The sequence below is a fragment of the Melopsittacus undulatus genome, chromosome 14, assembly GCF_012275295.1.
Source record: "Melopsittacus undulatus isolate bMelUnd1 chromosome 14, bMelUnd1.mat.Z, whole genome shotgun sequence".
In the NCBI taxonomy this organism is placed as follows: Eukaryota; Metazoa; Chordata; class Aves; order Psittaciformes; family Psittaculidae; genus Melopsittacus; species Melopsittacus undulatus.
Genome location: NC_047540.1, coordinates 6,536,857 through 6,553,408, shown reverse-complemented (window position 1 = coordinate 6,553,408; position 16,552 = coordinate 6,536,857). Strand labels below are relative to the sequence as shown.

At 53.2% G+C, this 16,552-nt stretch overlaps 1 protein-coding gene across 1 annotated transcript in view; it reads right to left on the bottom strand.

Annotated features, from left to right (window-relative positions):
* Nucleotides 1-11,479: 11,479 nt before the first annotated feature.
* Nucleotides 11,480-16,552, bottom strand: part of RUNX3 (RUNX family transcription factor 3) — a 35,102-nt gene continuing 30,029 nt past the window's right edge. Inside the window, exon 5 of the mRNA XM_005142453.3 lies at nucleotides 11,480-14,807. Coding sequence (XP_005142510.2) covers nucleotides 14,284-14,807 — 524 coding nt within the window. The 3' untranslated portion in view covers nucleotides 11,480-14,283. The remainder of the gene's footprint in view (nucleotides 14,808-16,552) is intronic.

Genomic DNA, 16,552 nt, shown 5'->3' with positions numbered 1-16,552 from the left:
CCCAGTGGGGTGTCAGGAGGAGCCAGGTCCAGGATAGTGGGATGGGTCCGTGTTCCAGGACATGGGCAAAGCATGGCTGGTGTGGCAGGGACATGGGTGAGTCTGGAGCTCATGGTCCTGCCAAGCTGGAGACAGCCAAGGGCTTACAGACAGTGTCTGCCCTTGTTTGCAGAGACGCTCCAGCTCTTTCCGTGCCGGAGCCCTGGGAACAGGCTGCATCCCGCATCCCTCCTGCCTGACTCAGCGAGGTCCCCACTGGCCTCTGCCAGGCAAAGCTCCATCCTGCTGGGAGGGGAGGCTGGAGCTAGGGAGGGAACCAGCTGCAAACCCTGTGGGAATGAGCAATCCCATCCCTTGCAGCGGCCTGGGCTCCAAGCGGTGGGAAACGGCTTCTCTGGAGTGGAGGGGACCAGCAAAGAGGCTCCCTGCTCCCAACCCTGCATCCCTGTGGCTTTGCTCGTGTTCGCATGGGAAGCTGGGATGCTCCTGCTCCTCTGGAAAGGTTGTTTGGATATCCACGACATCCATCAACCCCTCAGCAACGTGCTGGCTGAGAGATGTGATGCCAGGTCCTGCCAGTTTCTGTCTGGGTGTTCCAGGAAGGCCAAGGCCGATGTCTGGGCTTGCAGTGGAAAATCCAAAGACCAAAAGGCAGATCCGGTGCCGCTGTCCCGGGCAGCCCGGGCTCTGCACAGCGCATTTCTCACCAGGGTCTCTGTGGGCACCTTCAGCATCTTCCTGTGGCGGCAGGCGGCAAGGCTGGAATTTCCTCCTCCTGCTCGGTCCAGCCCCGAGGCTGGGCTTGGCTCCCACCACAGGAACAGAGCTGTGACTACGTTCTGTTGTTTCCCCCCTCGATTTTGCCTTTTATTTTTTTCACAGATGTTTATTTCCCCGTGGTTTTGGCAGCACCAGGGTTATTGTCGGGCTCCGGAGCCCGGCTGACTGGGACGGAGCAGCAGAGCCAAGTGAGCCGGTGTCTCATGGGCAGCAGATGGTGGCTTTGGGGGCAGGGGCTGAGCTGGTGTTGGGGTCCATCACCCATTGGGTGCCCGAGCACATCCTGATATCATGTGGGAAGCAAACACAGCTCTGGGGGAGCTCAATTGAGTGAAAAGAGCTGATATGGGGCTGGCAGCAGCTGGGTGGGAACAGGAGCGAGTTCTGACTCTTGCAAAGCTCCTTAACATGAGGTTTAAAAGGATCTTTACATTGGCAGAGGCATAAAGCTTGTCCTAAGCAAAAATCTTGTCCTAAAAACCTGCAGCCTAAGCAGATAGGTAGGAGAGGGCTGTGTGCTACCTTGGCACGGCCTCATCCAAGCCCTGCGGGAGGCGATGGTGAAGCCAGGGCTAACTTCTGCCTTCTTGAGGAGCCAAAGAGAGCAGCCACTGCCCTGCACGCACTGCACTGCCCTGTGCTGCATGCACTGCCCTGCCCTGCATGCACTGCACTGCCCTGCCTGCCCTGCCTGCTCTGCCTTGCATTGCAGGCAGCCATGCACATCAGTTGCAGGGTTGTGATGCAGAGTGAAACCAGAGACCCCTCGTACATGCTCCCAGCTTCACTCTGAGCGAGGGGCCTGGCTGCATTTTTAATGTTTGGGGGGTTTATATGTAATTTATTATCAGCATTTCAGGCCTGTCTATTTTGCTTCCCAGCCAAGTGGGTCCCTGGTGTTTGCAGATGGAAATCAAACTGGGTTTCAGTGTCCAACTCTGGGCAAGGCAGATCCCCCTAAGCCCCCCCGGGGCTGTGGTTCCTTCCAGACGCTCGTTTTCCATCTCCAGAGCTGAACTTCAGGGACCAGTGCTGGCAAATGCATCCAGAGCATTATTCCTCAGTTTCCCCTCCCCATCCTGCTCCATCCCCAGGCACCCTTGGGTGGGCTTGGGGGGGTGGGGAGGGGGGCAGGAAGCAGCCCCAGGGGTTTTGGAATGGCCTGGGAGGCATCTGAGAGGTGGATGGAGAGAAAATAGGAGGATTGTTTATAATACATGGAGAAGAGAGAGAGAGAGAGAGAGGGAGAGGAGAGAGTAGGGTAGGATAAGATAGGATATATCCAAGCCCCCAAGGCTGCTGATGCTGGAAGAAGGGGAGGAGGTTCCCAGCCAGACCACTTTTCCCAGTCAAAGAACAAGCACTTTGAGCATCTCCTGAAGAGCAAGGTTGGATTGAGGTTGGATGGTTACCAGGGGAATTAATCCTGGTCCAAAAGCTGGACCTGGCTTGGTGCAACTCCATGGATGCACCGATCCTGTGGTCCCTCCTGCACTGTGGGCTCAGTGGGGACAGGGCAGGATGGAGCGCTGCCACCACCGGTGCTGGCAGATGCTTCCCATCCCTGGGCTTCCATAAATTGTAATTATAAGCATCCCATAAATTATAATTATTATTTATTACCCTTTTCTTTTTTAAACCAAGAATAAAAATTCCTTTGCAATTTTGAAGCCAGAGCCCTGCAGGGCTCCTGCAAATGGGCATTAACTGACTCTGGCTGCTGCCAAGGAACCATTTCATGGACAGGCAAACCCAGTGTCCTGGGGAAGGGGGGACTCCATCCCCTCCATCCTGCTTGTCCTCAGGTTTTCTGCAGCACAGGCAGTGGGAAGCTGGGGTTGAGCCTGGTTTCCAGCCCTTTCCTTCAGGCCCAATTCCTATTTTTCCCTAAGCCCATCCTGAGCATCTCCGTGTGCTCTGTGCTCTCCAGCCGGGAACGTTAGTCCATCCTGGAGCAGCCCTGAGCTCTGCATCAGCACAGCAGCTTCCTGACTCAGAGGGCCAGGTTAGGGAGCAAAGAGCTAACATTTAGTCCATCCACCTGTGTATCTTCCCAAGCCTGCAGATAGCAACCCAGAGCACAGGAAATGGGCTCTTTAAGGGGTCTGAACTTGCCAAAACTGCACCACAAGTCAAACTTTTAAAGCAAAGTTTATTTGTGAGGTTTCAGAAGGCTGAAGTATCTCCTGTGAAGGGTGAGTCGCTTTAAAGCCGTCCTGTGGTTTTATTCCACTTCTGCCTTCTAAAGTGATTGGGCTCAGGAAGAGGGAGCGGATTCATGAAGAGGGGCTTGGGTTTAATCTAATAAGCAATTTTTCCCTGTAGGCAAGTGCTGGAGCTCATGGAGGGGGAGCTCAACCCTGCACTGGGTTACAGAAGGGCCTTTGACGTTTGCCTTGGATAATTTCAGCTCGATTGGAGCCAAACAAGGGACCTGATGGGGTTCGGAGCAGCCCCAGACGTGGCTCCCAGCTCCAGGAAAACCAGCATCTGCCCCTGCCGGCTGTGGGATGCTGCCGTGGAGTGTGGCCAACACGTGCGAGGTCTTGGCCATTAACCCTGCCCACCCCTGCTGCTGCTTAACGGGATCCTCGAACCCATAAAGGCTCCGAGAAGGTGTTTTATGACCTCTTTATGTGCGGCGTTGGAGTGACAGAGGTGGTAACTGTGCTCCTAGCACAAAGGTAACACATTAAAAGTTCATTTTATATATATATATAAAATTAATTATGTTTGTATTTCTTGTGGTAGGTAGAGCTGGGTGGTTTTTGTTTGTCAGCTCATGGCCTGTGGGCTCTCAGGGCCAGGGAGGGGGTTTCAGCATTCACATCTTATGAGGACCAGCCACATCTCCTGTCAATGATGCCTTTGGCTCCCGGTTGCTGCCTGTTGTGCAAGGGGAATTCTGCATCCCATATTCCATCGAGGTGGCACCTCCTGCCTACGTGAGCTCTGGCAGGCAGAGCCTGCGGTGCTGGGATGGGAAGTGGCTGCCAGAGCTGGGGCAGGGGCTGGGGGAGCCTGGGGACACCCAAGGGGGGTGAAAGTGAAGCTTTAACTCCATGGTGCTGCCTACCCCTTTGATACACGGCTGCAGGCAGAGCTGCTTGTCCCTGCCTGCAGAGCAGCAGCAGGCAAAGCCCAGTGGAGCCCACGTGTCTCCAGCCCCAGCCAGACCCCACTGCCGTGCCGGAACACCAGTGCCGGGACACTGATGTCCTGGGACACCACTGCAGGAGCAGCTTCACCACCAGCCAGCAGCTGCTTTTCCATAGGCATCGGGTCTGGAGCGGCTGCATCCTGGGGTTTGGCATCCATTGCCTCCATAGCAGCGTGTGCGCGGCTTCCTCGGGATTATTCAAATCCCTCAGCTTCCTCTAATCCCCATGGAAGGAATCGCTGATAAACACGGGCTGGGAGTGCTGCCGGTGATCCCTGGGCAGGGGCCGGGCACCCGCGGTGGCACCCAGCCACCGCAGACTGGGTGGCCCTTTCCTGGGTGTTGACTAATGACTCTTGTAATTGAGATGAGGCTTTAATACACCCCAGCAGGTGAGCTGACATAAGGAGGGGGGAAGAAGCAGAGATAGGGGTGAACGCGGCGTGTCTGGGTGCTCCGGCGCTGCTCAGCCAGCACAACCGGTCCAACCAGCCCGTGACGGGTGTTTCGGCACAAGCCGCCCAGGGCTGGGCTCGCACCTCCTCACACGACTCCAAGATGCCAAATGCATCAAAGCTGGTTTGGTTTAATCCTGCAGGAGAAAGCGCAAAGCTTTCTCTTTGTGAGAGAGGGACTCTTCACGGGGAACTGTAGTGATAGGACAGGGGTGAATGGTTCAAGCTGAAAGAGGGGAAGTTCAGGTTGGATCTAAGGCAGAAGCTGTTCCCTGTGAGGGTGCTGAGGTGCTGGCACAGAGTGCCCAGAGGAGCTGTGGCTGCCCCATCCCTGGCAGTGTTCAAGGCCAGGTTGGACACAGGGGCTTGGAGCAGCTGCTCCAATGGAAGGGGTCCCTGCCTGTGCCAGGGGTTGGAGCTGGATGAGCTTTCAAGGTCCCTTTCAACCCAAACCAGGCTGGGATTCTATGAAGCCACCCCACATGCCAGCTCAGTTGGGGCTCGCTGGCTCCCAGTGATGCTGGGCTGGGACAGGGCCCAGCTTGGCTGTGGCCTCCCAGGACCCACGGGGCTGCAAAAAAAGCTCTTTGCAGGGACCAATGTGGGCAGCCAGGCCCCAGGGCACTGGTACAATGGGGCTGTGCTTTGTGGGACCAGCCCTGGTTCCGCATGGGACATGCGGGGCAGAGGGGCAGCATTCCAGGGCTTCTCGGGCACCACTGGTGCCAGGTGGAGGTGGGAGCAATGCGAAGTGGTCTGTTCCCTATGCCGTGGCTGAGTCCAGCCCTCTAAACCTCACCTTCAAAATGCAAAGGCCAGAAACCTACTTTACAGTCACTAAAGAAATCAAAGTAAAAGGCTCATGCCGTGTAAAGGGGCATTTAGTGAAGCCACCAGCTGGTGCATCCGAAAGCACTGATGTAACAGCAAGAAATGATCTCTTTAGGCAAAGACAATGATCTTCATGAAGCCAGCTATGTCTTGGAGAGCTGGAAATGCCTCTGTGCTCCCTAACACCGGCGCTCAGGTTGGCTCGGGGGTGCTGAGTGATCTGCTTTCTCTCAATGAAACAAAACGGATAAAAATCCCCCTTCAAGAAAGGTCCTGCTGCGTTTCCAGCCCGTTTCCTTCCCCCCGTGGGGGTTATCTCCTCTGCTTCCAAAGCCACAAGCAAACACGGTTGTAGTTTGAAAGCGAAGCCTCAAGGTAAGAGAAGGCGAGGGTCTGCCCCTGCAGCGCCGCGGTTGCTGCCAATAGAAGATAGGAAGGTGGAGAACATTTTTTCAATGTTCTGAAAACATTCCATCATCTATAGGAATCAAAGCCCCATTGAAAGCCACAGAACCCCTCACATTCGAGGGCTTTGAATGAAAACCAAGTATTTTTCATGCCCTGTGTTTTTCTTTGCGAGGATTTCCAGGGGAATACAACTGGAGCGGGGGGTGGACGCCGGGAACTTGGCTGGAGTTCCTCCTGGCCCAATAGGGCTTTCACTGTGGGCTGGCTTAATGGTTTAAAGATAATATGGCCTCGTATTTTTGGACTTGTCAACGTGCTCGCTCTTGCCCTGGGTCGGCGCTGGGTTATTTTACACTGGAAAATAGATGATGGAGCCAGGGCAGGAGAAGAGATGGGGTCCAGGGAGAGGAGGGCTCCTGAGGCTGGGCTGTGAGCAGGAAAGCAAAGACCAAATGGGTTTAATAGTCAGTGGTGTGGAGCTGGGTGAATCCTGGGTGACAGAGGCCAGTGCCAGCCTTCAGAACCTGGGGAAACAACCCATGTGCTGCAAACTGCCCAGCCCTGGGAACAGAAACCTCTGTGCAGTTGGTTTCATGTCCCTCCAAAAAATCATGGGTAGAAAACTATGTGCTTTGGGGCAGCTGAAATGCTGTTGTTAAGAAACATCCCTTTGGTTTCTTTGGGGTTTTCTTCTCCATGTGCTTTCATTCTCCCTTCACATGGAAGCAGCTGCTGCTGTGATGATGATGCTGGTGAAGAGGGACCAGCAGAGCTGCAGCAATGCCATCCACACTTCCCTTGGGTCTGGTCCTTTGCCACCAGCACCCAAAGCCTCGGTGCTGCAGGGTGCCCACCTGGATTGGACCACACAGATCCAACCAGCACCACGGTTCGGGGAGCCCTGAGGGTAGCCCAGGGACCCCTGTGTTCCGCAGCACCATTTAATCCCCTCGTTAACATCCCCCATTAGAACAATTCATTCTTTCACTCTGGCTTAAACACCCAACTTTACTTTACAGCTCATTTCATTTATGACTGAGAAATGAAATTGCTGTATCGATTTCATGGCAGACAGTGAAGAAAAAGGTGGGTGTTCCCGGCTGCAATAAACCCTCCGGCTGCAAAGGCAAACAGTGAAACCTGCCAAGGGGGGGACGGGCTGCAGCCACCCTGGGGACAGCACCTGGAACAGTACCTCCAGGTCCCCCTCTGCAGCCAAACCCAGCTCTGCTGCAGTTATTTTCCTCCCCATCTTAAAGAATCAGCTGTATATGTTTGCAGGGACCCAGGGGACTTTGCAAGTTGCTAGAATGGAAAGGAAATATGCTGCCTGGTAGCACCGGTGTAAAATATCCCTCCTGGAGCTCAGCCAGAGCCCAGGCAGGGGCTGGAGAACGGTTCACCGGATCACTGGAGCTCTGTGCCGGGATGGAGAGCCCCCCTGACCCTTGGCCGCTCACCCGCTCAGCATCAGGATGCAGACAGAGCCAAGATTCAGGTAACCCAGGCCAAAAAGGTGTTTCCTGGTCTCTCTGGCTGTGCTGCACCGTGCCATGGCCAGGAGTTTCAGCCAGCACCCGGTGCTTTCACTGCTCCCTGCCTGACCACTTTGCTGTCCCCGGTGCAACCACAGGGTTGGGCTGGTTGCTCACCCAAGAGATGATGGGATTTCATAGACTCACAGAATCACAGCCTGATTTGGGTTGGAAGGGACCTTAAAGCTCCAATCCCTGCCACAGGCAGGGACCCCTTCCACTGGAGCAGCTGCTCCAAGCCCCTGTGTCCAACCTGGCCTTGAGCACTGCCAGGGATGGGGCAGCCACAGCTTCTCTGGGCACCCTGTGCCAGAGCCTCAGCACCCTCACAGTAACACATTTAATCCTAATGTGGAAGAGCAGCACCACGGAAGCACCCAGCAGAACCGAACCCCCGGGGGCTGGAGCAGCGCAGAGGGGGAGGGATGCTCCTGACCCTCTCCCAGTGCCAGGGCAGAGCATCCCTGTGGGAGCAGCTCAGCCCATGGTGCTGGTGGTGCTGCCAGGCGCGTCCCCGCTCACGGACATGCCCCGTCACGCGTGTGCTGAGCCCACGCAGGCAGGTGCAGCCCGCGGGCGCTCACCTGGGGTTGTGCCGATCCGGCACCGCGCACACGCTCCCGCCGGGACGCGGCCTCGTCTCTCCCCTGCCCCGGACTAATTAAAGCCGGTTATCAACCCATCTAACGCGCTCCCGAGGTTAATGAGCCCTCGCCCTCCGTCCTTCCCTGCCCCGGCCCTTTGAAGTGGAGCCGCTTTCCTCGCGTGCTGTCAGTGCAGCCAGCACCGTGTCACCAGCATCACTTGTAGCCTCTGTGGGTGAAGCCAAGAATAAAGACTCATGGGGCATGAGCCTTTTCTAATTTAAACTTGTCTCATCTCCTGGCCCAGCCCAACCCCTGCACAAGAAAACACCTTCCCTGCCCTTCCATGTGCTGCTGTCAGGGAATTCACACTTATACAGGAGACTTTGTTTGCATGGCTTAAATACAGCCCAGTGTATTAAACACAGCCCTCGTGCAGGATGGCATAGGCGGTGCTCTGGGGGGTTTGGATGCGGCTGCTGCTCTCAGTGCCATCAGGATGTGTGCCCCAGCGACATGGCTCCACTCGGTGACATCCCTGCAGGATGGGGGATTCGAGGAAGCTGATGGGGATTCAGGGAACAGGGTTTAAATGTGGCACTGGGAAACACTCCTGAGCTGGGCGGAAGTGTTTGGGTGCTTGATTCCAAACAGCTTTTTTGCCTCTTTTAGCCCCAAGTGCAGCCTCGATCCCAAACTGGCTTTAGGGAGAGATTTCCTAGTTTGGCATTGTAGAAGTGACCCAAACTCACCACAAATACACTCAAACTGTCCCAACCAGCCCATTCGCCACCCAGGAGAGCCACAGTACACCCAGGATGGGATCAGCCCTTGAAGTTCCAGCTAACCTGGCCTTCTCCCCACAGCCCAGTGTCTGAAGCCCTGACTTGCCATGGGGAAGTCCTTACAGAGCCATGCCACAACCCTATTCCCTGCACATAGGCTGGGCTCTGGGGGCAAGGAGTATTCCCTAGGGGCAAGGAGGCTCTGGGAATACACGAGCCGAGCCACAAGGATTTGTTGTTGGAGTCCTATTTATGGGAAAACACGGCCCTTTTTTAACTGGAGAATCCCCTCTGCAACACATAGAAAGATCTGGGGTGATTTCAGCTGAACAAGCTGTGGTTCAGGGCTTAATGGTGGCATCGGGAGAGAAAGAGTTGAAGCGGAGCTAGAAAACGAAACATCCTGGCTGCAGCCGAACAAAGCAGCTCCTGTGACCCCGGAACGAGGTTTTTATGGGGTTGTTTTTGTACTGCACCAAACTCGAGCATTCTGAGCAAGCGGGGATGAAGGATTGTTTCTGTCAGGTTTTACAGCTCGGGCACGCTCCCAGCTCTCCTCCCGCCCGGCTCCTCTCCAAGCTCCCACCCGTGCCAAGCCCCGCGCCAGCCGGCCCCATGGCCAGCAGGTCCTGGCATGGTTGTGCCTCTGCCCCTCACAGGAGCAGCTCCTGCCTGTCCCAAGTCCTGGGGATGGTACCAGGAGCATCAGGGCTGGAGCACACGGGGTGGGGGGGAGCAGGGACAGAGCCCAGCACAGGCAAAAAGGGACAGCTCTGCTTTGGAAGAGCTTCTGAGAAATGGAAAGGCTCATTTTGGTGCCTGTCTGGGAACCGACTGGGGAAATAAAGCCCCAAGAACTCCTATATATAAAATACATGTATATAAATATCTATCTCCTCCAAGGCGCGAGGTCCCGCTGAGCAAGTAGATGTGGATGACGTTGTAACCTAACACTTTCCCAGACACCCTAATGAATTTTCCATGTTTTCCACCATGTAGCTTCTAAATAGGCTGTTTTTAAACAGAACATCAACCCAACCCCAACAATGCACCCACCCTCTCCAGCAGGACAGCCCGGCAGCAGGATTAACCCCCATGGATGCCCATGGAGGTGATGCCAAAGAGGGAGCTGGTGATGATGTGTGTCCATGGGGGTTGCTGTTTGCCAGTTCAGGAGTCTCTGGGGGTGCTCAGCACCACACACAGGGCTCTTTGTCCCCACTGTTTCAGAGGAACTGGATTGTGCACTAAGGATGCTGATCATTCATTTGGGCAAGGTTCATTAAGGCCTTTGACAAGGGAAGAGATGATGTGGGCCCGGTGGATCCCTGCAGCAGCACAGGAGGCTCCTTCCCCATGTCCTGCACAGCACAGAGACTTTTTGTAAGTTGAGAGTTTATTTATTAAGACAGGCAGTTTGGAAACAACAGAGTCATTAAACCAGAGGCTGGGGTTTAGAGTTTGGTCTGGAAAGAGAATATAATAAGATTTTTGCTGAGACTTTTGTTCTCAAAGGAAACATTCTTCATTTTTCCTAGGAGATTTTTCAGCCCAAACTCCACTCAATTTAATGTCTGAATGCTCAAAAAAGTCATCCAAGCTCCAGGGATTTTCTTTTTTTTCGCCCTTTCAGTTCTCATTTGCAAATGAAACCCCAAACATGTCTGCTCTGACCACCCCACACTATTACTATTAGCTTTGTTCTCCAGTGTCTCCCTGGACCAAGGGGAGCCCTCTGGGTGTTCAAGGGGCCTTTTGGAGAGGCGGCTGCACTCCACATCCCACGCTGCCATGCTGGGATCCAGATTCCCCACTTAAATTTGTTAAATTGGTGTGAAACTTGTGTATAAGCAAGATGCAGCCCTGGCATTTGCAGCAGGCTGGATGCTGTGCTTGGTAGGTGGCCCATATAAAAATAATGCCCATATAAAAGTAACACCCTTTGGCCCTCAGGCACTGGGCACATTTAACACCATTGGCTCCTTGAGCTCCATTTTAGCTGCTGTCAAGTCCCCCCGTACCAGCTTGGTCCAGCATCACCTTGAGTGACAGTGCCTGGTCCAGCCCCAGCCTTACCCTCCCATCGGCACCAGCACCAAAACCGGGTTGCAGAGGGGCTGCACCACTCAAAAGCCCCTTTTCCATGGAAGCCCTTTTTATTTTTCCTCTTTTCCTTCTCTTTCCATTGCAGCTTTAAACAAGGCTGCAAGTAAAGAACCAATGGATATGGAATGGGAGGTTCCTGAACAGAACAGCTTCACCTTGGGGTGTTTGCTTGCCCAGTAGTGGTGAAGAAGAGGCAGGTATGTCTAGGGTTTGCCTCGAAACCTCTTTGTGCTGGCCAGGAGCTGGGTTCTCACCCATATTAGCATTTACTGTGGTTTTGTTTGGGCTTTTCCTTGTTTTTTTCTCTTTTCTCCTCTTCCTGTATGGACACTGCTGTGGGCTACACTCATGGAGCTGCTGCAAAGCAGAGGCTGGCATTACATGCTGTTGTAGGCTGGGATTCCTTTTAGTTTCTTGCTCTACAGGTCTCAGATGGGTTCTACAGGTGAGTACCAAGTGCTAAGGGGGTTGGGCTTGGACCACGTGGGTATTTGGGTCCTGTTTAAGATTTCTGCTGGAGTTTTTGTGTCTTGGGAAGTGGCGCACTGATCACAGGCAGCTGCCAGGGTGTGAGATGCTGGGCTGGGGATGCAGGGGTCACCAGGGCTAGCCCAGTGCAGGCCAGTGGCCTGGACCCTACCTTGGAGAAGCCTAAAGGGGTTTGCTCAGGCTTGGTGTCTGGGTTCCCCCATCCCTCCCTGTGAACCCCTACAGCAGCTGGGACCCCCCCAACACAGAGCCGGGCAGCGGGGTGCTCATGTCAGACCCTGGAGCGAGAGCAGCGTGAGGAGCCTCCCTCTGCACCGTAAGAAGTGAGCAGGCAGAAGGCACCAGAGAGACTTGAAACCATACGTTTATTATTCCACATGGAAAGTCATTAAAATGATTACACGGAGGCCTGACTCTATCACCACATACACCGGGTAAGAACATGGACACCGATAGCAGAAAAGCAGAACCGACTGCTCTGCTATGGCTTCGTACCAGCGCTCCCGAAGGAGCCGGCTCTGTTCTCACTGAAGGCAGCACAGCAGAGACTCCTCCAGAGAGAGCCGATGCCAGCGACTTCAACAGAAGCAGACCCTCTTCTTTCTCTCCCTCCTTCCTTGCCTCCCCCATCCCCAGTCACAAGTGCTACAGATTAAAAAGATGGGCTACATATTAAATATAGGGCATTACCTTCAAGTAGGGCTGGTATATTACACAAATAACCACATTATTTGGTATCACTAGCAATTTTAATGTCCATCATAAGACACCATTAAAAAACCCAACAAATTTAGCCTTCTTTATCTACAAAGACCTTTCTTCTCATCTCCTTAGCTGTCTGTTGTTATTTTACCCTGCACATACAAGTATTAGAAGCATTATTAAGAATTTGATCCTTCAACACATTTAAGAATTATATTATTATAACAAATAAGACCAAAAATTAGATTTTATAGTTAAATATTCTGTGAGCCAGACAAAGGGGTTTTACTGTACAAGCGATTGTGCATTTTTAAAAAAAGCAAATTATAGTGCAAAGCAAAAACCTTTGGCCTGTCCTGTGGCCACTTGCATACAATAGAGGTGCACACATCGGCACCTTCACATGACAATATGTCACAACAACAACATCATTGCCATTCTTCTTATTATTTTATTCTTTAAACTCACTACGAACAGTCTTAAATTAACTTAGTACTACGAATGCCTTGGTTTCCTTGTGCTTTCAATCAGTGGTGCGATCGGATGCTAAACGTAAATGCATCAGAACACAGGCTGCCATGGTCCAGTTTCCACCGCTGGCAAGTGAAGGTTGCAGTTTGGCTGGGGTAGGGCTTTTTAGTTTTCTTCTTATTTAAGAGTTGTTCTTCTTGTTGCTTATTTAACTCATGAGTGGTCATTGCATCTTTCCAACTAAGCCAGGATGTCTTGCTCCAGTCATGACAGGGTAGTGCAATTACAACGCTCTGTACCTCAACTGAGTGCTGACAAGCTGCCAACTGAGATTTGGTGATGGCCTGTAATGGTGTCACTGAGACAGAGGGGCCGGCAGGGCAGCTCTGAGCTTCAACTTTCATATGCTCAAACACCCCCTACCCCCAAATCTTGGTTACTGGTGGCACTGGGGCCATCTGTGTCCCCTTCTGGTGCTGGAGGGCAGAGGGTACCACAGATACGTGCTCCCCAGGAACCTCAGCCACCTCTCCAGCTGCCTGCCACCTCCTGCCACCATCCCGCTTGGGTTCCCATCTCTTTGGTATCACAACGAGGGTGTGAGGTGCTTGGAGACCTGATGCCACATGATGCAACCAGCCACCAACAGGCTGATGGTAGCCTTAATGCCCCTTCTTCAGCTTATTCATCCACAGCAAGACACCCGTGCTCAGGATCACTCAGGGGACTGGAGGGTGAGGGCCTGGAAAAGGCTAGATAGATAATATTGCTTCACAATATTCCCAGCACCAAGGGACTGAGTAGAAACTGCTCCTTTCTCCAAATCTCAGCTAGAGCTTTCAGTATGAACTGACAAGTGTAAGTTGCTTCTTAACAAAAACAAAGTCATCATGTATCCATCCGCTCTGGCTGAAAACATGGGCAAGAATCATCACAGAAATATGATGCTTTGCCACCAGCTGCATGTGCTGCCCCTCAGAGAGAATGAAAGGAAGACCCAGAGACCAGTGGCAGGGTCATGCCAAAAGCTCCGAAGTCCTTTCTGCAGCTAACGTGCATGGAAGTGCATCTCATACATCTTGGATTGTCCTGAACGCCGCCTTCACCGCCGCCACCATCACTGAGATCTGCTAAGGGGAGCAAAGAGCTGAATGGTGAGGTCAGGACGGGAGAGCAAACAAAAACTGCAACGTGTCTTGTGAAAAGTACATCTCATGTAAACATCGAGGCAAGGGCTCAGCCAGGCCCGGCTCAGCCACGTTACTGGTTAAAAGTGACGACAATGACAGGTAAAGAGCAATACAACCTCTGTCGTCAACAGCAAGTCACAACAATCACATCACAGCTCTCCTTCACGTGGCTGACCCGCAGCAGAGCTGCAAACCCGACCCTCTCGCAGTGCCCGCAGCTCTTTGGTGGTTGGGGCCCTGCGCTGGCAGGACGGAAGGGGGGGACACAATAGGGGTTATCCTCTTGGGTTTTTCCTTTTCCTTTTCAGTTCAGTCTCCCTGCATTGGCAAAGGGATGGCTTTGGATGATTCCCTGCTCTCTTCTCTGAAACTGTGCAGAAGAAGGATGAGCTCTTCCTAACTTTTGAATGCTTTGTGTGGGGAAGAGGTGCGAGTGAGATGAGTGAGGAGTGTTCTGCAAGAAACAAACATCTGATTCCACATGTCCTTTTCTCTTTTTTTAGTTCCCCTATGTACAATCCACATACTTAAAACATATGAAAAGAACCACATCAAGCAACGAATTCAAGCCTCAAGTGGATGTTCATCTTGAAATGTAATGTCGGTCTTGGTCCATCTTCGCTTGATGTTTGCCTGTGCTTGCATGCAGAGATCCTGGTTTGCTTTTGGTTTGGGACACTTTGGTTTACCTTCTCCCTAGGCATCATTTTGCTTTATTCACTACCAAAGGGAGTAACATAATGGTGGCTGATTAAGTTAAAGGTATCGGTGCCCAGCTGAGTTCCTCCTAGTAAGGTCTCCAGACCGACTCATCCATCCTCCCAGTAGTTGTCATGGTCGTTGGTGAGTTACTGTGGCTCCCATCTGCATCCACCCCATCATTCTGATTGCCCAGGTTGGGATTCATTAAGTTGTTCCCTGCTGAGGCACTTGTACAAGAGGAGAGCATCCGGGTGGGCGACCGCTCGCCGCCTGCCACCATGGAGAACTGGTAGGAGCCCGAAGACGTGCCATAGTACAAATGGTAGGGAGAGGGGTTGGCCTGGAAGGGTCCACTTTGGTTCTGCGTGGAGCCGGGGTAGGGGGGTGGCAGGTAAGTGTGGTGGAAGCGCGTTGTGGTGGGCATGCTGGTCATGCTGATGCCCCCGATGCCGGTGGCAGAGGGAGTCGCGGTGTAGGGGAAGGCGGCAGACATGGCGCCAGGGTAATGCATCCGTGGGTCAGAGAACCTGGTTTCGGTGAGAGCCGGCAGCGTCGGGAAGGAGCGGTCGAACTGCCGAGGGTCAGAGAAGGGGCTCAGCTCTGATGTGCCTGTTGGGGGGCAGGAAGGAAGCGGGTGGTTAGAGCTCTGTCCTGGAGGCTGGTAGAGTTTGTCCTATAGCCTGCACCATCCCCTGCCCAGGGCATTAAAGTCAGAAGGAAAATCATCTTCTGGATCTGCTGGGGAACTTAAATACAAACCCCCTAAAGCCATTTGTTTAAGTTGCTCCCATTTCCTGTTCTAAACTTTGTTGTTTCCGATCCAAGAAGGGACACGACCGAGCTGACTTCTCGAGGGGTCGATTCATCTCTGGCACATTAAAAAAGCACACCCCATAAACACAGAAAAAAACTGTTTAGCCATTACATCAGCTGTGTAGTAAATAAATGGATGCAGGCCCCAGACGGCCGGTCCCTGGGATGGTCGGTGGTGTGTATACACACACCCGGAGACCGGGAGGAAAAGCTGGAGTCCAGACCAGCCTGCTAAGCCTTCTGTGGGTGGCCTGTTCGTGCTGATACCATCAGGGGATGAAGCTGATAAACACACAGCTAAAAACTCCCAAGCCAGGAGCCACAGTATCCCCCGCTCGATTTCTCTGTGTATTTTTCTCCTTCCAAGAGAATGAAGGGAGTGAGAAATTCAGGCTTTCTCCTGCTGGGGAAGGGAGACTTGGGTCAGAGTGGTGGGGATGGTACCCAGCTCCCTCAGAGCCCCCCATGCCTTTTCTTTGGGGGTCTAAACCCAAGGGGGTCACAGCCAGCTTGTAACTGGAGAAGGATCTCTACTCATTGCTGCCGGGTCCTGTACTCCTGCAGGAAGCCCATGTTAGAGATGGGAATCCCCACCAGCAGATCCTCTGGGGACCTCAAAGCTTTCCTGTGGCACTCCCATCTGACCCGAGGCTGCTGCCATCTCCTCACAGAGCCCAGCACACCTCTGGCCTTGGTGCATCTGAGACAAAGAGAAATGAGTTTTGCTCTGAAAGGAGAGCAAACAGGGCAAAACTTCTGTCCCCAAGACATCAGCAGAGCACACCAAGTTCTGGTATGGGTTATGCAGGACAGCATAGCCGTAAACACTGCAACTGTGCCCTCCTCAGCCTTCCAGCACCCTCATGAGAGGAAAACCCCTAGAAAGAGCAGCTCTATCCCAAAGCACTCGGCTGGTGCACTGAGCCCAAAGCCTTGGCCACATTGAGGAGGCTCTTCAATTGTTTTGTTTGCTCCCAAGACCCCTGTTTCTCCCTTGCTAAGAGCAGGGGCATCGCACCTTTCTGCTTTGGCAGTGGAATGACATCTGGACTCAGTGGCCTTTTTTTGTCACATCAGCTGGATTTTAAATCGACTTGGAGCAAGAAAACATGTGAGATGAGCACAGCAAACATGCTTGTTGGTTTTAGATATGCATATATATACAGCCACATGCATTCATGTGGCTGTCTATTTGCTATGCCTGCACAGGGATGTGTGCTTTATATGTATTTATTACGATGAAGCATTTTAACTTCTCAGGGCTGGTGTTCCAGTTCCTGCGGTGTTTCCCCAGGAGAAGTCACTGAGCTAATCCCTTCCAGCTAACTCGTGGCGAGGGCATGCTGTGGAGGTGCAGATAGGGAGGGGACTGGGGCTGAACCCTCTTTCTCATCCCAGGTGAGTCCTGCAGCCACCGCGCTGGAAGGAGATGGGGATGGGAGGTTCCTCCCTCGCCCCCGGCCATTCTGCGGGATCTTCCCACGCAGGCTCCAGGAGGAGAAAGGTGGGGGAGCGCCTGGTCTGTGAACGTGGCTGCGGCT